The sequence below is a fragment of the Photinus pyralis genome, unplaced genomic scaffold (assembly GCF_008802855.1).
Source record: "Photinus pyralis isolate 1611_PpyrPB1 unplaced genomic scaffold, Ppyr1.3 Ppyr1.4_LG10, whole genome shotgun sequence".
Lineage (NCBI taxonomy): Eukaryota > Metazoa > Arthropoda > Insecta > Coleoptera > Lampyridae > Photinus > Photinus pyralis.
The window spans coordinates 10,852,638-10,879,262 of NW_022170250.1; the positions used below are offsets into that span (position 1 = coordinate 10,852,638).

The following is a 26,625-nucleotide window of genomic DNA, read 5'->3' on the forward strand; positions in this document are numbered from 1 at the left end:
TCTTATCGCAGGTAACTTGATCATTACAAAGCTTTGCATATTTTTAACGTTATCGAGCCTTAAATTGAATTTAATTACAAAATTTCATCGAACAGCAACTTTATTCGATATGTCAGATGACAAACGTATAAGTTTGATGCATTTCAAATGACATACATTAGCATATTTCTCCATCACATATCTAAAATGATTTCATTTAATACTGTGTATATCAAATGCATTTCCAGACGAAAATTTCATGTCCGTCAATTGCAAAACCTTTAATGAAATTTAGAAATGGCGTATTTTTGGTGGATGATATGCGTATTTTACATTAAACAACAACTGAGAATTCCAATTACATATTTTCGTATTTTTTTTTCATTCTAATCACAATTTATACCAACACGAGCGCATATTTGTACATGACACACTTTAGCAGATTTAATTTGCGTATTGTGCATATTTCAGACCGGGTGCCTGCGTACGTTTGCATATTTTACACAGTAAAAATCTTTGATTTAAACCCTGATTTAAACTCATGTCCTTAGTTTGCTTCGTTGAATGGGTGGTGGATAAGGTGCACCTTGCATACTTTAGCATATTTTACACGTTACGCCAATACAAAAATTTACCGCAAAAGTATACCGATCAAATTAGTTGGAAACCCACCGCACATATTTTTCTAATCTTACACTTATGCACCGAATCTTGACAAAGACTAACGTACAATAAGTGCACACTTTGCACCAAATATTTACCGGCATACATTTACATATTTCATTACACAACGGTTTACCTAGGCCGTGTTAGCGGGCTTTATATAAACGACGCGTAATATTCACTAGGTGAGAATTTCAAATTGCATATTTGTGCATATTTTATAACATCGATCAATCTGACGTCAAATGTACGAAACGTTTGTAGTTGCATTCATTTAATCATAGCTTTCGTATGCATATGTTAGCATATTTTGTCTCCAAATATGTGTCTTTAAGAGGGTATGTACGTGAGTGTTTACGCACTTCACTGCATATATTAGCATATTCGATGTGTTTCAAACAAAAAAGCCGTAGCATACTTTACAACAACAAAATATGCAATTAAAGCACTCAAATTAAAATGATTTAATTATATACACGTTTTCGATGTGCATATTTGGTCAGCCTTAGCTGAAACCCCGCCCGCTTAAAAATAAATATGCAATTCACTTTGTTATTTTGTTCAAATTGGGCATATTTTTTAACATTTGTCAACAGTTTCTCGTACTGTATGATCTTGCCAAATGATAATCTTGCGTTATGTTAGATGGCCATTACGAAAGTTTGCTTCGTTGAATCAGTGGTGGGCGATAAGGCACAATAGCATATTTTACCCGTTACGCTAACAGTATACGATCAAGTTCATTGGAAACCCACTGCACCTATTTCTCAAAGATCAACGTACAATAAGTTCACAACTTAGTAGCATACATTTGCATATTTTATTGCGCAACTTCTTACCTAGGCCCCGCTTTATAAAAACGACACGTTCACTAGGTTCAAATTGCATATTGATGCAAATTTTATAACATTCCCAATCAATTTGATTCTGATGTTGCTTTCGCACCATCAAAAGTTTGCATATTTTGCTTCCAAATATGTGCCTTTAAAAGCATATGTACCTGTGTCGTTACGAATTTTGCTGCATATATTTGCATATTGGATTTGGCGCTATTATACAAAAAAAAAACGCATTCAAATTGAAATGACTTAATGATGAATTTTCGATTTGCATATTTGCTCACAAATATGTGACTTAATGATGAATTTTCGATTTGCATATTTGCTCACAAATATGTGACATTATGAGGATGTGCATGTCAGTTACATTGATACACTTCACATTTGTTGTATCTTGGGACGTGCTCTCGATAAGTGTGAATAATATCTCTTGAGCTAAACATAAATAGGCGCATATTTTTCTTCCAAGTATCTAACTGTGCATACTTGCATAATTAATAACGAAACATTTGTTAAGACGACTCTAACGAGGTTCAAAAATCAAACGAGTTTAATTGCCCTTTTTGCATTATACTTTTTCTTAAAATATACGTCTTTAGGAGAATATGCCAGTGGTTCACTAGTATATTTCGCAAGGTATTTTGGTATTAGGTTCGATAAGTTGCTCAGTATATCGTATTTGCATATTTTCAATGCCATATTATCTAAAATCGCGCCTAGCGCTGGTGTTTTAGTCATATGAATTTAATTATCAATTTAGTCAACCTCGATACTTCGCTTTCAAATATGCCTGCATACATATGCATATTGGATTCGGCGCTGTCATAGGTGAAAACCGGTATGAGTTTGGTACGTTTGAATACGACGTAAAGATATTCATTTATATTGAAATTGAAATAATGTCAACATATTTTCCTTTTAGTTGTGGGGCTTTCACATTTTCGCATATTTCAACTTTTTAATAATAATAATAATAATAACTGTTATATTAATTATATTATTATGTTATAATAATAATTAAATGCTAGGTGCATATATTTGCGCATTCCAATTGAAATAATATAATTACAATTAAGTTTCCCAGTTGCATATTTAGCCTCAACATATGCGCAGAAAATATATACAGATCACTTATATTTGTTTTAAGTTGAGCATATTTTGAAACATTTATCATCAGTCTGCATACTTTTGCCAAATGGTAATACTTTTCGTTATTTCAGATCGTAATGTGCTTCGTTGAATGAGCGACAAGACGCAAATTGCATACTTTAGCATATGTTACACGTTAACAAATTGTTGCACAAAAGAAGACCGAGGACAATAAGTGCACATCTTCCACCAAGTATTAGGTGCATACATTTGCATATTTCATTGCTTACCTAGGCTTTATAAATACGACACGTGCTTCACTAGGTAAAAATTTCAAATTGCATATTTGTGCATATTTGGTAACATTCCCTTGCATATTTGCATATTTTATAACCTTGAATATTGACCAATTGCACACAGGTGTCAATCATTATTGACGCCAACGCCTACTTTCTTCGTCTTTTTCTTATTGCATATTTACTTCAAATCCGACAAACAGCTTGCATACTTTTATTTTGAAATAAATACAAGTTCATACATGCTCTGCTAATTGTACGTACCAATATACAGTAGTATATTTTGCAGTATTCCGTACTGCATACATTTGCGTACTTTACGAATCTTTTGGTTCACGTTCTGCATTTTACGCTGCATATTTTTACATATTTATTTACGATATCGTCCAACGCATACCTTTATCTGAAGCTGCAATTAGATGCGTGATCAGTGCGTACTGTCCCTTTTCCAGAAAACGTGCCGTAATTTAAACGTCATCGAGCGATTATGCACTAAACAGTTAGACCGCCCCGTGAGCACTATGTGGTTTAATACGCAATGGAGGCCGTTTGATTGCGGTCGAAATTTTTAACTTGCGTCAAATTACGGCGGCAACCGCAATTTTGGGTTCATCAAGCCCGTGTATCTACCTTAAACGTGTGGGGGGCGAGGGAGTGATGCCTTTAGATTTTCAATTTTGCACACAATTCGTCTAAAATTCGGTCGTTACGTTGTGCTCAAGTTTAAGTTTCAATTCGCACGCGATTCCGCGGTCTTATCATGCGATGCCCGCGAACGTCATCGTTTTGTGTCGCCGGAGTGATTGGTGTGAGACTTGTGATGTCATAAATGTATGCGAATGCCCATTTGACCTAGATTTTCTGCAGAAAAATAAACCAGAAACCTGAGACATATTTCCCAGCTGATTTGACATACTACGATTCCTAATCTTCCAATTGGTTGTAAATATTCATATATCATCTCTTCTCTTTTTCTAAGAACAGAATACTTTAGTAAGTGGAGTACCTCCGTAATAGTTAATATCAAAAAAGTAATATAAGCATCATGTGCTCTTTTTGCATCAAACTTATAATGGAAAAATCAAAATTTTTGGAGGGGGGGGTCGAAAAATCAAAATTTTTGGAGGGGGGGTCAAAAAATTGTCAATTTCTATTACAAAAGTTTCTTGAAAATGCTCTTTGAATAATTTGCCGTTTTCAAAATAAATATACTGCGTCACGTAAAAACGATATTGGACCTAACCTCATTTTTAAATGGAACACCCTGTATATTTTATTAGCATATTATAAATTCTTTTTTCAAAAGTTCTTCCGTTTGCCAAGGTGGAAATTTTCATTTTTACGTAAAATAAAAATTTCTACTTCACAAATTAAAAAAAAACACAAATTCGCATATAACCGATTTACAGCAGACTCTTAGGAGATTTCGATAAGATCTTAAAGAAGTGATCAAAAAGGTTTCAATCAAAAAAGCTTGCAAGAGATATCGGCAGTTGGAAAGAGTTTCGAGATGTAAAAATGAAAAAAAAACACATTTCGAGGTTATTTCAAAAATAGGAAGATTTCGAAAAGATGTTGAGCCACAGGAAGATTTTGATACCTAGAAATTTCGAAACAAATTTAAGAAGACCTCGAGATAAGTTTTTAGAAAATCTGTTTTAAAATAAGGATTCATCATTAAAATACTAAGAGCCCCCTCCCCCCACGGTGTTTTTAACATAATTTTTCTGAGAACTATCGCCTCTTTCGGTGCTAGAGGGAGTATTCCGACACCACGATGCTACGTTCTTTGCAGTACAAAGAAGAGGATTTGACCTGGGATTTGATTATTACCCAACAACTTCTTAAAACCTGACCGTAGTTTCAATAATAAAACCTCATACCCCTTTCCCAGCAAATACCATGCGAGGTCTGAATGATTAACGGCTTGTGAAAGAAAGTGATTCTGGGGGGTATGGCACTGATGTGTATAGATGAAGGGTTGTGTGGTGCTTCTTTGCTGGATGGTTTTCTGGAAATGGTTATCGATTTGTGATTGCTGGGGGGTATTATACCCGCCCCCCCCCGCAGACTCCCCGGTACTACGATTTCTGCAGTGCGGATAAGAATACCTCATACCCCTTTCCCAGCAAATGCCATGCGAGGTCTGAATGATTAACGGCTTGTGGAAGAAAGCGATACTGGGGGGTATGCAATACCCCCCAGTACACATGACAGTTCCATTGATATTTGCAGAACACCATCATAATGGCACTGATGTGTATAGATGAAGGGTTGTGTGGTGCTTCTTTGCTGGATGGTATTCTTGAAACGGTTATTGATTTTTGTGCCATGCGAGGTCTGAATGATTAACGGCTTGTGGAAGAAAGCGATACTGGGGGGTATGCAATACCCCCCAGTACACATGACAGTTCCATTGATATTTGCAGAACACCATCATAATGGCACTGATGTGTATAGATGAAGGGTTGTGTGGTGCTTCTTTGCTGGATGGTATTCTTGAAACGGTTATTGATTTTTGTATTGGAATACCCCCCCCTCCACCCCCCAGGTACTACGTTCTCTGCTGTGCGCAGAAAAGAACCTCATGATCCTTTCCCGAACAACTGTCATGCGAGTTCTGAAGTATAAATGGTTTGTGGAAGAACGCGTTGGGAGAGGGGGGGGGGCACTGAGGTTTATAGGTAATGGTTATTGAGTCCTTTACTGTATGGTTTATGGAAGATAGTGTTACTATAGGGGGGTATGAAATATGAATCTTGCCGACATGATAATTTTTCAAATAGGGCACAAAATTACATTCCAGCTCCGCTATAGAAGGCGCATCATTTCTGTATAAGAAAAATTTCTTTACAACAAGCTCGCGACTTATTTTCTGTAAGTGACAAAACGGCGCACAACTGGCGCCTAATTCTATTAACCAAATTAATCGCAAATGACCTACCAGTGCAAATTAATACCTAAAAATCTATTAGGCTTTTTATCGTAAAAAAGTCGCAATCTCTCGTGTTGCACCAACTGCATGGCGTTTTTCGCATTTATGTAAATGGTATCAATGGCCGTCGAGTAACGATTGCAAGGACTTTTAGGCTTGGCGAATGCAATCGATGATGCGTTATCGGCATGCACGTCCAACGATTAAAATTTGATTAAGGGTAGTGCGCGCGTTTTTTTTTCTAAATTAAACCGGCGCCCATTATAATAATGTAATGGAATTAACAATGTTAGTACGTTACGCATTCCATAAATTGTGTATGTAGTGCACATAAATTAAATCAAAACATAAAATATTCGTAGCTTTCGGAAAATGATGGTTATTTATAGTGATGGTTGATGTAACAATGCCATCCAACCCTATCCAAACGTCCAGCGATGTCGTCCAGGATATGGAAGTAACGTGCATCAATAACTAAATTGCTTGTTGCACTGCATACGTAGTTGCAATTTAAAACTGCATTATTCCCCCATGCGTTTGTCGGACGCAATATTCGAAAATCAACCTAAATCGAGTTGGTGCGCGCGCGAATATCCGTAATTAGTTAATAATAAATTAGCGTTTCCATTTCGCCGTCGTTTTCATCTATTTATCGAAACGAAATTTTGATTAGAGCCCAAAAATTGACAACGCACGCTCGACTGACTCGTCTATTTATAATGAGAGCGATAGCACGTTCGATAGCGGGGGGGTCACGAAAAAATTGTTCCAAAATTTGCCAAGAGAGCGGCGCGAAGGCGGATTAATTTCAAATTACCGAACGACGTTAAAAATAACGCGGATTCAAGCTAATATGAAAATATTGAGGACATTTTCCTTTGTTTTTTCCGATAATGGGCCGCGCGCGTCTTTGAATTTTAATTATTCGCGTATACGGCGAGGGAAATTACGGCGAGCGGGCGCGCGCGATGCGTTCGGTCAGTTTGATTAAAAAAGAAAATATTTAATTTCGGCTCTTATTATAAGGGTCCGATTTAGATCTAATAGGGTGGAGGAGGGTGCGTTTCTCCGACTTACCCGTATGCAGTCTTGTGTGCTGCTGAACGTGACTAAGCTGCTTGAATCTTCGATCGCAGTAGGAACATTTGTAAGGCTTTTCACCGGTGTGAACCCTAATATGTTGGACCAATTGGTGATTACTACTGAAGGATTTTAAACACTGCTGACACTGGTGTGGTTTTACATCCGACCGACCTGACAACTCCCTCGCATGCATGTGCATTGCGGTCTTCTGCATGAAAATCTGAAAATTATAAGCTCGATTAGTGCACTTATCACCACAGGATATCATGTGTTGGTGCATGTGTAGTATTTCTTGCAAGTTGCATATTTTTGCATATTTTGACAAATACGCAACGACTCCGGAATGGTATCTCGCCTCTTTCTCCAAGATTATTCCACAACTTAACAAACGAAAACAGGAGCTAAACATCAAACATTCACTCAGAATATGCTCAATCCGCAATCGAGATATGCAAACCACACCAAACATTAGAATACAAGCTAAATTTGCCTTTCATATACCTAAATGCACGACGTTCGTGTTTCGGAACAACTTTTCGTATAATGCGTATCTAGGGTTCCGTGCGTATTTTTGCATATTTTGCGAAATATGCAACAGGAATAATGTCTCGCATCTTTTTTTAAAGATATTCCAGAATAGGTTCAATCCGCAAAAAATATATCCAAACCAATCCAAGGTTGTGAATTCGAACAGTTTTAGTCGTACACGTATTTTTACATACTTCCGGGTCCTTGCCCTTTCAACGTTGAGTTCTTAGTCGGAAGAACCGCACCATTTTTCAACTTTGCCAGATCCAAGGATATGTACAAGGTTTCTGTGACAACTTTTTGTATAACGCATGTCTAGTGTTTCGTGCGAGTTGCATATTTTAGGAAATTGCGACGTTATGGGCATATCTACACTACAATAATGTATCGCTTCTTGCGGTTTGGGACAGTTTGTAACATTTTAGCAGAGGCAACACATGAAAAATCCGCTGAGAATCCTCGATGAAACATATTTTTGCATATTTTGCGAAATACGTAACTTTATCTGCATATTTAAAACAGTCTAGTGTTGCTTCTTTCTCAACCTTACATACAAAGTTTCTGGTTTAGAGGACTAGGACAACTTTTCGTATAATGCATGTCTAAGGTTTCGCCTGAGTCGCATATTTTTACATACTTCGCAAAATATGCCACGCTAAAGCGACTTCGGGAACAGGGCAATTTAACAATATTAGAACATTAAAATCAAAAGTACGAGGTTTTTTCAGAACTTTCGCGTAATGCATCTCTAATAATTTATGCGAATCGGATATTCTTTGCATATTTTCCAAAATGAGTAACGTTATTTGTATATCTAAAATAGTGTCTTGTCTCTTTCTCAGCTCTCCACACAGAGTCTCTCTATTGAAAGGACTAGAACCACGTTTCATATAATGTATGTCTAGTACTTCGCGCGAATTGCATATTTTTGCATATTTTGAAAAATACGCAACGACTGTAGAGTAGTGTCTCGGTTCTCTCACCAAGAATTTTCCACAAGTTAAAAGATAAGAGAAGCTGAACATCAAAATCCACTCGACATAATATGCTCAATCAATACGATATACACAAACACACGGGCGCTTTAGAAAACGAATTGAATTTGCCTCTCGCATTCCTAATTCCAGAAAATCTGCGAGTTTTTTCAGAAGATGTAAACTTTTCCTAGAATTCATATCTAGTATTACATGCGAGTTTATATTTTTGCATATTTGCCAAATACGTAGCGTTATTTGCATATCTGAAGTAGTGTCTCGCCTCTTTCTCAACCATAACTCTATCTTTGCAAAATATGCAACGTTACTTTTATACCTAAAATAGTGTCTCACGTCTTTTTTAAGAAACAGAAGCAAAACATGAAAAATCCACTGAGAATATGTTCAATCCGCGATCAAATATGCTTCGCTAAATTGAAGAGGGTCATGACAACTTTTCGTGTAATGCATGTCAAATGATTCACGCGGGTCGCATATTTTTGCATATTATACAAAATACGTAGCGTTGTTTGCATATCTACAGTAGTGTATACTGAGTGATTAGCGTTTCGTGCGAGTTGCATGTTTTTGCATATTTTGCAAAATACGTGACGTTATTTGCATTTGAAACATATGCCTATGTCACATTGTTTGCACATCTAAAATAGTGTCTCGCCTCTTTGTCAATCATGCACAAAGAGCACTTTTCGTGTAATGCATATTTCGCGCGAGTAGCATATTTTTGCATATTTTGCAAAATGTGCCACGTTATGTGCATACCTAGAATAGTAAACAAAAAATAGTAAACATAAACGGAAGCAAAGCATGAAAAATCCGCTGGGAATATGTTCAATCTGCAGTAAAATATAATTCGCTTAACTGACTCCGCGAAAAATTAGAGATCAAGCCATCTTTCCATCTAAGGCATATCTAATAATTCATGCGAGTCGCATATTTTGCAAAATACCTAACGTTGTTTGCATATCTAAAATAGTGTCGCATCTTTTTCTCAACCATACACACACGGGCTCTGTTTTCGTATAATGCATGTCTATATTTTCGCATATTTTTGCATATTTTGTGAAATGTGCAACGTTATGTGATAGGTAAAATAGTGTATGGTGTCTTTATTTATCAAACTAAAACAGAAGCAAAACATGGAAAATCGGCAAAAATATGTTCAATCCGCAATAAAAAAATTCACTACAGTGACCGCGAAAAAGGTGATTTCAAAATAATAAAAGATCAAAACACCTTTTCGTATAATGCAGGTCTAATGATTAATGCGAGTCGCATATTTTGTGAAATACATAACATTGCATATTTAAAATAACGTATTTCCTCTTTCTCAAGACCAAGACCAGTTTTCGTATAATGCACGTCTAGCGCTCCGCGCAAAACGCATATTTTTTGTGCATACATACAATGTTTCGCGTATTTGTCTTAACAAACGAAAACAGAAGCAAAATCCGCTCAGAATATGTTCAATCAGCGATCTCATATGCGGAAACCAATCCAAGCTTGGGGTTTGGAAGAGTTTTGAACATTTTCAGTGTCATTAAGACCAAAAACTAGAAAATATGCCTTTCGTATTCCAAATCTTAACGTATTTTTCACACTTAGCCTTTTTAATCCAGAAGCATTCTTCGAACCTTCAGAGACATTACGTGCATATTCCCCTCTACTACCGAAAAATATGCCTGAGGATTTGTAAATTATTGCGTATTTTTAGCAAGTATTTCTTTTTTAGAGTATGAGATCAACTTTTCGTATAATGCATGTCTTGTGTTTTGTGCACATATTTGGGCATATTTTAAGAAATCCGTAATGTTGCTTGCATATTTCATTTTATCCTCGGAAAATATGCCACAACTAAACAATATCTGTATTTCCTACAAGCGATTGGTAAAGTATTGCATATTTTCAATGGCAATGCGTTGCATTTTTCCAAACATTTGACCTATTTTACATACGTTTAGTGCCAAGGAAATGTTTAAAAATTGCGTCCTGGAAAAAATCGCTTAAAAAATAGTGACAAGAGTTTTAAGTTAAATAATATTGTGTGTGGAATAGTTTCCAGATACGGATCCAGGAAAAATCGCTTAAAAAAATAGTGAGCTCCCTGGAGAGACTCGTATGTAAAAACAGCTGATTCAAATAGGTCATAAAATCATTTCTAAATAGTCGTCTTCAAACAATCCCCAAGTAATACATTAGAAAATTGCTGGAGAGACCTGAAAAAATGTTTCCACGAATGGATCCACGCAAAAATCTGACAGTTTTATTTCCAGGAGAGGAAACCGGTATCAAAAAACCATTCCAAAGAATGTCGCTGGATACACCCTAAACGATTGAATATGCTAAAATATGCGTTTCACTAATTTTTTTGTTAAAATCCGTCACGTGCAGCTTCTGGCATTGCGGATTGGAATAATCGCCTCACCTCACGCACTGTAAATTTTTCTATACATGATTGTTGAAATGTGACAAAATACGCCATCAACTAAACTAACCCTCGATGTGCCACGTACAGTGTCGAGTGTTTCAAATTGTAATATGCTAAAGTACGCAAACAAATCTTGTTGCGTCAAATTTAACGTTTTGTATTGGAATAGTGACGCATCCCGATGCATACACAATTAATGCGACTCAGATATGCAAAAATATGCAATTTAGGAAATTTTCTTGTTGTCTCTTGTAATGGTTGGGTTTTTCTGATCCGTACACTGAAAGCAACTAAAATATGCGATTAACAATGTAAGTAAAATGCCGAGGTGAATATTTGTCTATGCGAAAATATGCAGTTTGTAAGTTTTCGGTTCCTATACATACGAATAATATGCTAAAATATGCAGAGACTATGTTAACATTTATAAGCGACGGGGTTTAATATTAGAAGACCGATAGGACTACATGAGGCTGTGAATATGTGAAAATATGCAATTGTACAATAGTTAGTCGTTCTTGTCGACCGACTTAGCGAAGAACCGGAAGTGGGGTACAAATGTGAAGTAAAGGGTTAAAAATTTGTCTAGACTTTTAAAATGGAATCGATATATTGATGAGAACGACGAAAGAGGCGAAAAAAAAACACAATTTAGATATCTAAATCGGCCCAATTTAATATAACAACCCCTTAATATTTTATATGACGGAATGCTCGCAGTGGGCCCCGTCATCGTCTCCTTTAATTTCTTTTCCAAGTTTTTCCCTCTTAACCCGTCCTTTCCGTTTTTCGTTTTGCTCTCCCGTTTTTAATCACAGCTTTCTAGATTTCGACGCTTACCTGCCGTTTTAATTCGTCATTATTAAAATAATGCTTCAATTTTAATATTTCATTATGAATCCGACTTCGTAAGTTCCGCGCGGGAGCAAAAAAAAAATCGGAGGGGGTCCGAGGGGGGCGACTTTTAATTTATCATTATGGGGATTTTTTTTGTGGATGCGCTCGATGAGTGGCGAACGAACAGAAGGGTAGCATCGATTGCTGTTTTACATTCAAGGAACATCTGCTCCCTATTTTTTTGGTTTGTCTTACACGGATTGAACAATTAAAGTGAAAACGCATTGGTCAATGCGACTCCCACGCACCAAAAAAACGCGCACACGGTCGAGAAAGCCAATTAAACTACTTCCTGCTGCAGGTACACTCCTCGCCACAAATCCGATCACTTTTTCGACCCCGAAAATTTCGTAATCACGCGAAGTGACGGCAGGCCGTTATCACACGTTCGCGCGGTAATTTATTTTCGGTAGGAAACGAAAGCGAAATATTTTTAAGTAATTAATATTAAAAACGTTTAAAATTTAATTTCCTAAAAACATGAAGACAGCGCCCCGAAAAACGCTTTTTCTATTTTATTGTTTCGTTTTTTCGCCGCAAGTAGAATCGCGAAAAAGACACCTGCAGCATTAAACGTATGATGTATGACCGCCGCGGTTTAAATTGCTTTTTTCATTTACTAGAAACAGAAGCATAATGTCTTTTTTATCCCCTGGGAAAGAGGAAGAAGAATTATGAGATATGCGCTAAACTGGAAATGTAGAAAAACGATGTTATTATCTTGTATACGAGGTGAATTTATATTTTAACAGCGATCGTGCACGTTTTTTTCTTGCGAGATTTCCGATCTCGTCATTTATTATCAATCGAACTCAAATTTATGCCGAACTCGCCTAGCCACTAGCGGTTGAGATTTTTCCTTTCTTTAGGGACTATTTTTTGTCCTTACGACCACTTTGCTGTAGTACACGGGCGAGGTGAGGCGGCGCTGCCGCCGAAGCCGAAGCTATGTCCTTATTGTATAAACGGGCAAGGTCAGTTAAGGCTGCTGCCGAAATCGAAGTTACATCCCTTATTGTATTCAAAGAAATACAACAAGGGACATAATTTCGGCTTCGGCGGCTGCGCCGCCTCGCCTCGCCCTGTACTATTCTTCCGGATGACGGTTCGGTTTCTGTACCTTTCCCCCCTCACCTCCATGTAAAAAGGCACATCAGCTTCTGTTCTCTGACTCACGTTATGATTACCCTTCCGAAATTAACTTTATTTACGACCACTTTGCTGTAGTACACGGGCGAGGCGAGGCGGCACAGTCGCCGAAGCCGAAGCTATGTCCTTATTGTATAAACGGGCAAGGTCCGTTAAAGCGGCTGCCGAAATCCAAGTTACATCCACTATTGTATTCAAAGAAATACCACAAAGGACATAGCTTCGGCTTCGGCGGCTGCGCCGCCTCGCCTCGCCCTGTTACTACTCTTCCGGATGACGTTTCGGTTTCTACAGCTTTCCCCCCTTACCTCCATGTAATAGAATATAAAAAGGCACATAAGCTTCTGTTCTGTGACTCACGTTATGATTAACCCTTCCGAAATGAAGTTTTATTTACGACCACTTTGCTGTAGTACACGGACGAGGTGAGGCGGCGCAGCCGCAAAAGCCGAAGCTATGTCCCTGTTGTATAAACGGGCAAGGTCAGTTAAGGCTGCTGCCGAAATCGAAGTTACATCCCTTATTGTATTCAAAGAAATACAACAAGGGGCATAATTTCGGCTTCGGCGGCTGCGCCGCCTCGCCTCGCCCTGTACTATTCTTCCGGATGACGGTTCGGTTTCTGTACCTTTCCCCCCTCACCTCCATGTAAAAAGGCACATCAGCTTCTGTTCTCTGACTCACGTTATGATTACCCTTCCGAAATTAACTTTATTTACGACCACTTTGCTGTAGTACACGGGCGAGGCGAGGCGGCACAGTCGCCGAAGCCGAAGCTATGTCCTTATTGTATAAACGGGCAAGGTCCGTTAAAGCGGCTGCCGAAATCGAAGTTACATCCACTATTGTATTCAAAGAAATACCACAAAGGACATAGCTTCGGCTTCAGCGGCTGCGCCGCCTCGCCTCGCCCTGTTACTACTCTTCCGGATGACGTTTCGGTTTGTGCAGCTTTCCCCCCTCACCTCCATGTAATATACTATAAAAAGGTCCATCAGATTCTTTACTGCGGCTCACCTTGTAACTACCCTTCCCAAATGAAGTGTTATTTACGACAACTTTGCTTTAGTACACGGGCGAGGTGAGGCAGCATAGCCGCCAAACCCGAAGCTATGTTGTATACATGCGCTAGGTGAACTGAGGTGGCTGCCGAAACCCAAGTTACATCCCCTATTGTGCCATGAGGGGTATAGCGTCGGCGGATGCGTAGTTTTAAACTTTCTTTCGTATCTGTGCTCCTGATATAATATTTGGTAAATGGGAGATCAGTAAAATATAGTCCAATTTGGCACCCTGCGTTCATGCGATCCTGATACAATGATTCTTAGAGAAATAAAATTTTGTACAGGAGAAAATACTAATCTTCAGAATGCGTAGTTTTAGTCTTTCTTACGTCTATGTACTCCTGATACAATATTTTTCAAACGAGAGATTAGTATCAGCAGAATAATGCCCTATTTGGCGCGTTCATGGGATCCTGATTCTTACGGGAGTTTTGCGCAAGAGAGATAACAATTCTTGCCTTACTCTCTGTGCTCCGGATGCAGTAACTTTAAATGACAGATTTGTATCAGTAAATGTAATGTATAATAATGTTCATGTGATCCTAATGACTTTCCGCAAAGCGAAATTTTGTACAGGGGAGGAAACCATTCTGGAGAATGTATAATTTTGACTTACTTGCGTCCAGCACTTATAAATGAGAGATTGGTATCAAAAGAAGCACAACTAATGAGTAATTTAGCATAGAAGAATGTGTAATTTTACACTTTCTTGCGTCACTGTGCTCTTGATGCAAGATTTTTAAATGAGGGATTGGGTAACAGGAGAAGGCAATGCATCATGTCAGATTCTAATACAAGGATTTTTAAACAAGGGAAGAGAAAATCCTCGAAAAGCCTTCTTTTTGACCTTCCTGCGTCTCTGATCTCCTGATACGCATAAGGCACCTTGCATTCATGTGATCCTGACACAAGGGTTCTTAAAGAAGACACTTTCTTGCGGCTCTGTGCTGTTACAATACTTTTTTAATGCGCGATTGGTATCAGTAAAGGTAATGCATAGTAATCTTTAATTTGGCATATCGCGTTCATGCTATCCTGATACAACGATTCTTCCGGAAGCAAAATTCTGTACAAGGTAGGAGACTTTCTTGCGTCCTGTGTTCCTGATACAATCGCTTTTAAGTGAGAGATTGGCATCAGACAAAAACAATGCTCACTAATGAGTAATTTGGTACAATGATCCTTTTACACACAAAATTTTGTACCGGAAATGAGACAGTTCTCGAAAATGGGTAATTTTAGACCTTCTTGGTGTGCACCGTAATGAATAATTTGGCATATTGCGTTCATGTGATCCTGATACAATGACGCTAAGAGAAGAGACAATTTTCTTACGTCTCTGTGCTCCGGATACATAATGTCTAACCTTGCATCAGGTGCATCGTGTGATCCTGATACAAGGATTCCTAAAACAGTCAAATTTCCTACACGATGGGAGATAATTGTCAATAATGTGTAATTTTAGACGTTCTTGAATCTCTGTGCTCCTAATACAAGAATTTTTGAATGTGGTTGTGTATAATCATGTCTAATTTGACTTCCTCCATACATTTGATCCTGATACCATGATCCTTGCACGGACGAAATTTTTGGTCTAATTAGACAGATCTATGATCCTGGACGACGTTTCCTTGGTGTGACATTTTCTTCATTTTATGGTATAATAGCTTCTTTTCTCCAAGAAACAATTTTGTAGTTTCTTTGTCCTATCTCCTGTAACTTATTCCAATGGCTTCCTAGGATTTCTAGTCGTTTTAGGACAATGGTCTATGTCATTCCAAATGAATACGTAAGCGGTGGCCCTTTGCTGGTTAATTAGGATTTAGGCGAATGTTTCGATGTGAATATGTCAAAGTATGCTCGAGGCAGAGCATCTAGGAAGTATCGTTGGCGTCGCTTTGGTAGCTGGTATGCAAAAGTATGCAACATTACGAAATCCCATTATTGTGCTTTCGTATATTATGTTTGTATGGCAGTGCAAGATTATTATAGTGATATATTGCTTGTGATAAAATCACCTCAATAACAGCAATCAAATCTATTTTAAAGCGTACTTTTGCATATTTACTATCAATGACAGATGCTAAAATATGCGGATTTTATAAGAACGTAAATAAAAAACGGTTAGTTACAAGATCAATTGGCAAGACAAGAACCAATAAAAATATGCCGAAATATGCACCAATTGATGCAAAGTAAAAAAATGTATGCGCAATGAGTACGTTAATTTGTTGCGTTTAGCTAGCATTATGTACGTTGTAGAGTATTTTGGCAAACATTTAGACGTGAATATGTCAAAGTATGCGCGAGGCGATACATGTTGATAATCAAAGGGTAAAAATGCAACTTTTAGAATGAAGCAAATAAGAAATGTTTGTTTACAATAGGAATATTGTCAAATCGTACGAGATTGTACCTTAAAAATATGCTAAAATATGCACAAATTGATGAGAACTAAACAATTTATACGCGATCGATGTTTGCATGTCAATTGGTTGTACGCATACGCTTAGTTTGTAATAACAATCATTTAGGCGAAAAGTATGCGCGTGCATCGGGCGCATATTTTTACCTGCTGATAATCGAAAGACACGGGCACCGGAGGATAAGGCGCGAATGGAAAGAGCGTCCCAGTGTTGCCGGAAACTGGCTCGAGGCGGTTATAGTGTGCCGAATTTGTAGCGATCGTTGGCGTCGCCGACGTCCAACAGTTCGTCTGAGCCCTTCCAAACATTCCGTTTCCATTCACAAATTAAAGTTTAAGCGGCGATTGCGAAATTCGTATTGTATAATTAGAAGTAAACTCGCGAGGTGTGCGCACTTCCTTCGAGTGAATTAAGCAGGGAACTAAAACTGCAATAGAATTTGTTCTATATTTATAATTAATAATATAAATCTTAGAACTTGTATTGTAATTAAAACGTTGAGATAGAAAATTCATATAAATTTCGTATATATGTTTGAAATGCAAACAGCCAATTAGCACATGCATTGCACATAGTACGAACGTTCAATTAAATCTTTCTTGTTATTCATTCGATAAACTATATTTAGGTCAATTTATTTACATGATAATAAGAAAGGGAAAAAATTCACAATTCTTTTTATTCGTCCTTTATCTGGCGAATATGCGCGCGCTCGCCTCGAATCTTCCCAAAAAATTATTTACTAATCCGCGAGCGCCAAAAGAAAAAATTTTCGATTCGTCGCCGACGAAATCGAATTACCGCTTCCTTATTTCGGTAAAAGGCGAAACCGTCTAATAAATTGGAATTAAAATCGAATTTCCCATGCAATTCTTCGCTACATATTAATAGGTGTCGACGGCATGTGCAACGTAAACAAAGCGACGCCGTTCAAAAGCTTTTAGTGCTACTTTGCGGTCAGCTAATTTCCTTGTTAGATGAAGGTCTCGATATTGATAGTTTGCGGTTCGGTACGAAAGATTTCGAGTCAGACAAAATCAATCGCGATCTGGAGAAAAATGGTCATAAATTCGGGAATTGTTATGAACTTTTATTTATCCATTATTATTGATGAACCGCGTAGTGCGTATTTGGGCATATTCAAAGTGCATATTAACGCATATTTAGTAACATCAACGGAAATGCGGAATCTACTCGTATACATGGCGTAAAACGGTTACGTTGACAATTGCGATTAATTTCCTTATCATTTGATGAACCGTGTAGTGCGTATTTGGGCATATTCAAAGTGCCTATTAACGCATATTTAGTAACATCAACTATATTCAACGGAAATGCGGAATCTACTCGTATATATGGCGTAAAACGGTTACGTTGACAATTGCGATTAATTTCCTTATCACTTGATGAACCGTGTAGTGCGTATTTGGGCATATTGAAACTGCATATTAACGCATTTTTAGTAACATCAACCATATTCAACGGAAATACGGAGTCTACTCGTATACATGGCGTAAAACGGTTACGTTGACAATTGCTATTAATTTCCTTATCATTTTATGAACCGCGTAGTGCGTATTTGGGCATATTCAAAGTGCATATTAACGCATATTTAGTAACATCAACCATATTCATCGGAAATGCGGAATCTACTCGTATACATGGCGTAAAACGGTTACGTTGACAATTGCGATTAATTTCCCTTATCACTTGATGAACCGCGTAGTGCGTATTTGGGCATATTCAAAGTGCATATTAATGCATATTTAGTAACATCAACCATATTCAACGGAAATGCGAAATCTACTCGTATACATGGCGTAAAACGGTTGCGTTGACAATTGCGATTAATTTCCTAATCCTTTGATGAACCGTGTAGTGCGTATTTGGGCATATTGAAACTGCATATTAACGCATATTTAGTAACATCAACCATATTCATCGGAAATGCGGAATCTACTCGTATACATGGCGTAAAACGGTTACGTTGACAATTGCGATTAATTTCCTTATCACTTGAAGAACCGCGTAGTGTGTATTTGGGTATATTCAAAGTGCATATTAATGCATATTTAGTAACGTCAACCATATTCAACGGAAATGTGGAATCTACTCGTATACATGCCGTAAAACGGTTACGTTGACAATTGCGATTAATTTCCTTATCACTTGATGAACCGCGTAGTGTGTATTTGGGTATATTCAAAGTGCATATTAATGCATATTTAGTAACATCAACCATATTCAACGGAAATGCGGAATCTACTCGTATACATGGCGTAAAACGGTTACGTTGACAATTGCGATTAATTTCCTTATCACTTGAAGAACCGCGTAGTGTGTATTTGGGTATATTCAAAGTGCATATTAATGCATATTTAGTAACGTCAACCATATTCAACGGAAATGTGGAATCTACTCGTATACATGCCGTAAAACGGTTACGTTGACAATTGCGATTAATTTCCTTATCACTTGATGAACCGCGTAGTGTGTATTTGGGTATATTCAAAGTGCATATTAATGCATATTTAGTAACATCAACCATATTCAACGGAAATGCGGAATCTACTCGTATACATGGCGTAAAACGGTTACGTTGACAATTGCGATTAATTTCCTTATCACTTGATAAACCGTGTAGTGCGTATTTGGGCATATTGAAACTGCATATTAACGCATATTTAGTAACATCAACCATATTCATCGGAAATGCGGAATCTACTCGTATACATGGCGTAAAACGGTTACGTTGACAATTGCGATTAATTTCCTTATCATTGATGAACCGCGTAGTGCGTATTTGGGCATATTTCCGGTATTGCTTTTTCCCTGCAAAGTTTAATGTTACCACCCACACGATAATTTTTGAGATGATGACCGCGACTGCTCCCCAAAAACTATCATGAGAGTATGGCAGGTCAAGCGAGTTATGGGAGAACGCAGTACCGGGGGGGGGGGTCTGGAATACCCCCAACAGAGTAAGGGGGGTTCGATTATCTTTTCGCTAAGACTACGATGGGAATACTAGGGCCAATAGAGGAGAAACTATCAAATCCTTCTATACTACTATCACGAGAGTGTGGAGGGCTGAGCGATGTTGTAGAAGAACGTATAGTACCGTGGGGGGGGGGGGGGGGGATGAAAATCCTAAAGCTTTGTAATATATTCTTGTTTGTGTATTGTATTACTCATTTTACTTTTTAACAGAATATATGAAAGTGCTGCTGGGGGGTATGGTATTCCCTAGATCGCCGGTATTACCTTTTTCGAAAGTGCTGCTGGAGTTGTATGGTATTCCATACCCCCTGACCCCCTGGTGTTACCTTTTTCCTAAAGCGTTACTGCCCACACGATCATTTTGGAGACGAAGACCACGGCTACCCCTTTCCAAATACTACCATGATACCGGGGGGTCATGGGGGTATGGAATACCCCCCAGAAAAGAAAGGGAGATGCGATTTTCGCAAAGACTACGATTAGAGTAGTAGGGGTTATAGAAAACAAACGATCAAATCCTTCTTTGCCGAAAGTGCTGCTGGGGGGGGGGGGGGTAATTAGAATCCCCCCCCCCTCTCTTCCAGACCCCCTGGTATTATTTTTTTCCCGAACACGATTAGTGTTACCACCCACACGATCATTTTCGAGACGAAGACCACGACTGCCCTTTTCCAAATACTATCATGATACCGGGGGGTCTGGTGGTATGGAATATCCCCCAGGTAAGAAAGGGAGATTCGATTTTCGCAAAGACTACTATTAGAGTAGTAGTAGTAGGGGCAATAGAAAACAAACGATTAAATCCTTCTTTGCCGAAAGTGCTGCTGGGGGGTATTAGAATAACCCCCCCCCCCCTACAGACCTCCTGGTATGATTTTTTTCCCGAACACGTTCAGTGTTACCACCCACACGATCATTTTCGAGACGAAGATCACGACTGCCCTTTTCCAATTACAACATGACACGGGGGGGGGGGGGGGGTATGGACCCCCCAGGGAAGAAAGGGCGATTCGATTTTCGCAAAGACTACGATTACAGTAGTAGGGGTAATAGAAAACAAACGATCAAATCCTTCTTTGCCGAAAGTGCTGCAAAAGCGACTAATGGTTTTGAACTTTCTGTCCGTCCGTCCGTCTGTGTACATGATAACTCGCGAACGGTTGCAAATTTCCCAATTCTGTTTTCAGTAATAGGTAGACACTGGTCAAGGGATCAACTGGTTCAATTTTGGTCAATACTCGTCAACCGGAAGTGACCTTGCCATATATCATCTGGTCATTTTTTGGAACTATTCTCGGGTACAACGGAAAAAACTGAGCTTTTGACATGTGACAGCTACGAGCCATTGTCTGTGCTTCTGTTTCTGGTAATATTTGTCACCATTTAGAAAAAGCCTCTCGATTTTTGTACCTAAGTCGCATCGACAACACCGATAGAATCTGGAAAGTGATTGGCTGGTAAATTGTGACAAAAGCGCCATTAGTAATAAATAAAATGTGAAAATTATTAATAGCATCCTTCGCACATACAGGAAAAACTTTCTAAAACTAGCCGATCTTTGTTGACTTACTTTGCGCGAACGAGATCCCATTAAAGGCAAATGAAGCTCAAGATCACTCTAATTAAACATGCGATAAAAAAAATATAAAAATAATAAAGAAGTGAAGGCGATCTTGAAAAATCCAGACATGTAAAAATAAACGATTAGGAATATTTATAAAAGTCAACAAACTTCGGAGGCGATCACTCTTGCGGCCTTGCGTAAAATGCCATTTTTTTTCTCGTTCCGAAAGTATACGTGGGCGTACGAAAAATTCGCGCGCGCAAAGCTCAATCGAAGCAATCGCGCGTGAAATAAGTGAAAATAAAGCCATAAACAAGAAGAACGACGTAAGAAATCAAGTATCCGCTAATTGAATGGAGTTTTAATTCGTAGTTAAGAATAGAAATCGTCGTATTAAACGAGTTAAATACAATAAATTTCCTTTCTTGTATAAATTCTTTTTTTCCTTCCGCCCCGTTTGACGCCGCGCGGAATTTCTCGCCGACCACCCTCTATCCGCGTATAGTGCCGCACAATTTAGATTTGTTGACTTTTTTTCAGGCTTTTTCAAAGTGTGTTAACCTATAGTTAATCAAGTGGAGAGTGGTGGGAATGTCTTTTACTTGAGACCGTGCATTCGCTTCGTCGACTGTAAAACCATAACCTATGCTAAGTTTTAAAATGTTAACTCCTCGATTTAAAAATAGAATTTATCTGGTACAGTTGAGAGAGAGGAGAAAAAAATACGTCGAGTTTACGGTTTATTGCCCCCTCACGGACGCATTTTTTCCGCCTCCTTTTTTTGTTACCCCTCGAAGCGGGCGGACGGTGGTGGCAATGGAAAGTTGTGCGTACGTCTTATTATTATCCTTTCCCAATCGTCAACAATTAATTACCGCTTTAGTCATTAATTATGCTGTGCGTTCGCTTCCGGCATTCTTTCGTGGATAAATCTTTGGGGGGTAGTCACGAAAAAATTCGCCCTTGCCGACCACCTTTTGTAATTTGACACAGTCTTGCGTTTGTCTGTCGCATCGGTAATTAAGCGCTAATTTGCCACCTTCCGTCTGCTAAACGATTGACAAGCATTAATTGTGAGGAAGTCCAAACGTCGACTTCCGCTTCTGACCGTCCACTATTTAAGCGCCACTTTCACCGTGATTTTTTCCTAACGCTCTGCCGAAATCCTGGTGACAGTAATAGTCAAGGGAAAAATGAATCAACCACCAACTACCCAAAATAATGATCTGGATAAAAAGGCACCTCTATACTTGGAGACCTGATGCAAGTTTAGGAAAAGAATAGACGAGCACCTAATCCGCAGACAGCACTCCTAAAGAATTTCGCCAGAAATAATCTCAAAAATGGGAAGAAAGAAAGAAGAATTTACGATATACTTAATCTATAATCTGAGTTAATGCGCTAAAGTTTTAAAACCTTGGGATCTAGCCTTGACAGATTAAGTACTGAAAGTTGGAGGCCTTTGAGGCCTGCTTGAGTCTTTCAAGGGAAAGTTTTCCAAAGACTCACAGTTTCTCAAAGCCCCTCGTACCTTAGCTTTTACAGTCTCTTGGAATCTAGTTCCCTCAAAATTACTTCAATCTCTCAAATGTTTCTCTCAACCTCCAAGTCGCTTTAGTATTATGATGATAATGAGGATTGTAGGGAAATGGAATACCCCCCAGACCCTTCGGTGTTGCAGTATCCCCCCCCCTACCAAAACGTCTGCCAGCACTCATTACAGTTTTCGTAAGACAACCATCGAACGTAGGGGGGGGGGGGGGGGGGGTATACAAAGAGTATATTTATATGAGCATACGAATGATCTCTTGATGATACTGGTGATTGTATGGAAATGGGCATCTATTTTTCCGTTACTGGGGGGTAGTGACTACCCCCCAGAGATTTTATCAAATTCAGGATTGAATTTTGCCTATTTCTGGAATATTTTTTAATCGGCCGACATTAAAATTTCAACAGAATTGAATTTTGACCATTCGTTTGAATTTTCTTGAATCGCACGATCGTTTGATCTAGCTCGAATAAAACTCGGAGCGGATTTTATCAAATTCCGGTACGTCAGAATTGAATTTTGCCTACTTCTAGAATAGTTTTTAATCGGCCGACATTAAAATTAAAACAGGATTGAATTTCGACCATTCGCTTGAATTTTCTTGAATCGCACGATCATTCGATCTAGCTCGATTAAAACCCTGAGCGGATTTTATCAAATTCCGGTACGTCAGGATTGAATTTTGCTACTTCTGGAATATTTTTAATCGGCCGACATTAATATTAAAACAGGATTGAATTTCGACCATTCGCTTGAATTTTCTTGAATCGCACGATCATTCGATCTAGCTCGATTAAAACCCTGAGCGGATTTTATCAAATTCCGGTACGTCAGAATTGAATTTTGCCTACTTCTAGAATATTGTTTAATCTGCCGACATTAATATTAAAACAGGATTGAATTTCGACCATTCGTTTGAGTTTTCTTGAATCGCAGGATCATTCGATCTAGCTCGATTAAAACCCTGAGCGGATTTTATCAAATTCCGGTACGTCAGGATTCAATTTCGTGTACTTCTGGAATAGTTTTTAATCGGCCGACATTAAAATTAAAACAGGATTGAATTTCGACCATTCGCTTGAATTTTCTTGAATCGCACGATCATTCGATCTAGCTCGATTAAAACCCTCAGCGGATTTTATCAAATTCCGGTACATCAGGATTGAAATTTGACTACTTCTGGAATATTTTTTTAATCGGCCGACATTAGAATTAAAACAGGATTGAATTTTGACCATTCGTTTGAATTTTCTTGAATCGCACGACCATTTGATCTAGCTCGATCAAAACCCTGAGCGGATTTTAACAAATTCCGGTACGTCAGGATTGAATTTTGACTACTTCTGGAATACTTTTTTAATCGGCAGACATTAATATTAAAACAGGATTGAATTTCGACCATTCGTTTGAGTTTTCTTGAATCGCAGGATCATTCGATCTAGCTCGATTAAAACCCTGAGCGGATTTTATCAAATTCCGGTACGTCAGGATTCAATTTCGTGTACTTCTGGAATAGTTTTTAATCGGCCGACATTAAAATTAAAACAGGATTGAATTTCGACCATTCGCTTGAATTTTCTTGAATCGCACGATCGTTTGATCTAGCTCGATTAAAACCCTGAGCGGATTTTATCAAATTCCGGTACATCAGGATTGAAATTTGACTACTTCTGGAATATTTTTTTAATCGGCCGACATTAGAATTAAAACAGGATTGAATTTTGACCATTCGTTTGAATTTTCTTGAATCGCACGACCATTTGATCTAGCTCGATCAAAACCCTGAGCGGATTTTAACAAATTCCGGTACGTCAGGATTGAATTTTGACTACTTCTGGAATATTTTTTTAATCGGCAGACATTAATATTAAAACAGGATTGAAATTTCGTGAATTCGTTTGAATTTTCTTGAATCGCACGATCATTCGATCTAGCTCGATTAAAACCCTAAGCGGATTTTGTCAAATTCCGGTAAGTCAGGATTGAATTTTATCTTCTTCTCGAATATTTTTAATCGACCGACATTAAAATTAAAACAGGATTGAATTTCGACCATTCGTTTGCATTTTCTTGAATCGCACGATAATTTGATCGGGCTCGATTGAAACCCTGAGCGGATTTTAACAAATTCCGGTACATTACGATTGAATTTTGCCTAAAATCAGGAATGTTTTGAAATATTTTTGAATCGGCCGACATTGAAATCAACACAGGATTGAATTTCGACTATTCGACTACTTCCACTATACCCCTCAGACCCCCCAGTTTTGCATTATCACCCCCAAAACGTCTTCCATAAGAGTTTTTGGTAAGACACCGTCGAACGTACCACCGGGTGATCTGGGGGGTATAGAATGCCCCCCAGTATACAGAAAGTATATTTATATGAGCATGGTGATAATGATGAGTGTATGGAAATTGATATCGAATTATCTTTTCCGTTACGGGGGGTGGGGTGTTCCTTACCCGGTGTGTTGCTCTCCCCCCCCTCCCCCCACCCATCTGCCTCACCGCTCCCATTGCAGTTTTCGGTAACGCGCAGTTCCCAAATTTTCTCAGGATTTTTCCGTCTTTCGTCTTCACACAAGATCTCTCCGAGACTTTAGAAACCTCCCAAGGTCTCTCGAAGTCTTCTGAAGTTTCATAAGGTCTCCCATTTTCACGAAGTTAAAACAAACACTCTAAAATCCATTATTTGACGTTGTTCAAGCACCAAAAGGTATTCTGAATTAGGTAGTTTTTTCGACCAAAAGTTTTGCATAAATAACGCATGGGGGAAAAGTGATTGGATGTCAAAAAACATCAATTTAAGTCATTGTTCCGGGGCGATTTTTACATATTTCCGACATTTTACCGAAGAAATTGATACTTACATAATTGTCGATTTCAAATTTTGGGGTGAAAAATTTACTGGACGCCCCAAAATCACATTACTTTTAGTAATTTTTCTAATGAAATTGGTGCGTAAATGACGTGTTTAGAATTTTTCGGGTTTTGGGTTTACATTATTCTTCAGATGAATGCCGAATTTGAATTTAATTATTGGGCACAGTCAAATTTTACATAAATGACATTTTCAATTTAGAACATTTTCTTCCGCAAAATTGATGCGTGAATAGAATTGGGCAGAAGACACATCGGTTTAGATAACTTTACCGGAAAAACTGCCGAATAAGTGACAAATGTGAACATTTTCGAGTCCTTGGACATCTAAAATAATAACGAGTTGGGCCATTTTCCAGATAAAATTGGTGCACAAACGGCGATTCTAAATTTTTTGGACGAAAGTCTATTGGGCGCACACAAAGCATCAATTTAGTCTAACTTTTCTGATAAGCGACGATTTTGGGATTTTTCGGATAGATACACCTGTGGAATTCGGGCATTTTCGAAGTAAATAATTGGTGCAGAAGCAACGATTATTAATTGTTTGAACGAAAGTTGATTGGGCGCTCAAAAAATACGTCGGTTAGATAGCGTTTCCGTTAAAATTGGTGCATAAGTAATGATTTTGTAGTTTTTTGTGCAGATAAATATTTACAAGGCAATTTTTCCAGTAAAATTGATCTATAAATGACAATTCTGTTTTTCTTGAACGATAATTGATTAGTGGAAGTTTGAAAATTATGTTCAAAAAAGTTAAGCGTATGACATTAACCGATAGTTCGGACACGTATTAGTGCATATTTTGACATATTGTCCAATATGCAAAATGCTCAGTATTGTCGCATCGCGATGAGTATTAAGATTTAATTGAAATCGTGTCCGTTCTGGAAAGCATCCGCCGCGTTTTTGTCGTTTTTAAATATGCAGGAATATGCAAAAAGCAAATCTAGCGCTTGGGTTTGGCTTGTCTGTCAAAAAATCCGTCTTCAAGGACCTCATGTAGTAATAGAAGAGCACTCCGTCGCTTAACCAATATTACACACTTGCAGATTTCTGTATAATATTCGTTGATGAAACATTGGCAGACGAGCAGGTGTAGTGACCCATCACGTGGTGAGCGTGAGATTAGGCGATCTTCATACAATACATAAGGCGAATGCGTTTCAATGTTTTCCTAACGAAATTTTAGTTAAGCTTCGAAACCGGTGGGGAGTTCCGGATAACTTTGACATTGTTGCTACAAGAAACTTCGACT

At 38.3% G+C, this 26,625-nt stretch overlaps 1 protein-coding gene across 1 annotated transcript in view; it reads right to left on the reverse strand.

Moving 5' to 3' along the window:
* Positions 1 to 26,625, reverse strand: part of LOC116161725 (myoneurin) — a gene marked incomplete in the record, with an annotated part of 113,269 nt that overhangs the window by 52,848 nt on the left and 33,796 nt on the right. The window contains 1 exon segment of the mRNA XM_031475180.1: positions 6,879 to 7,104. Coding sequence (XP_031331040.1) covers positions 6,879 to 7,104 — 226 coding nt within the window.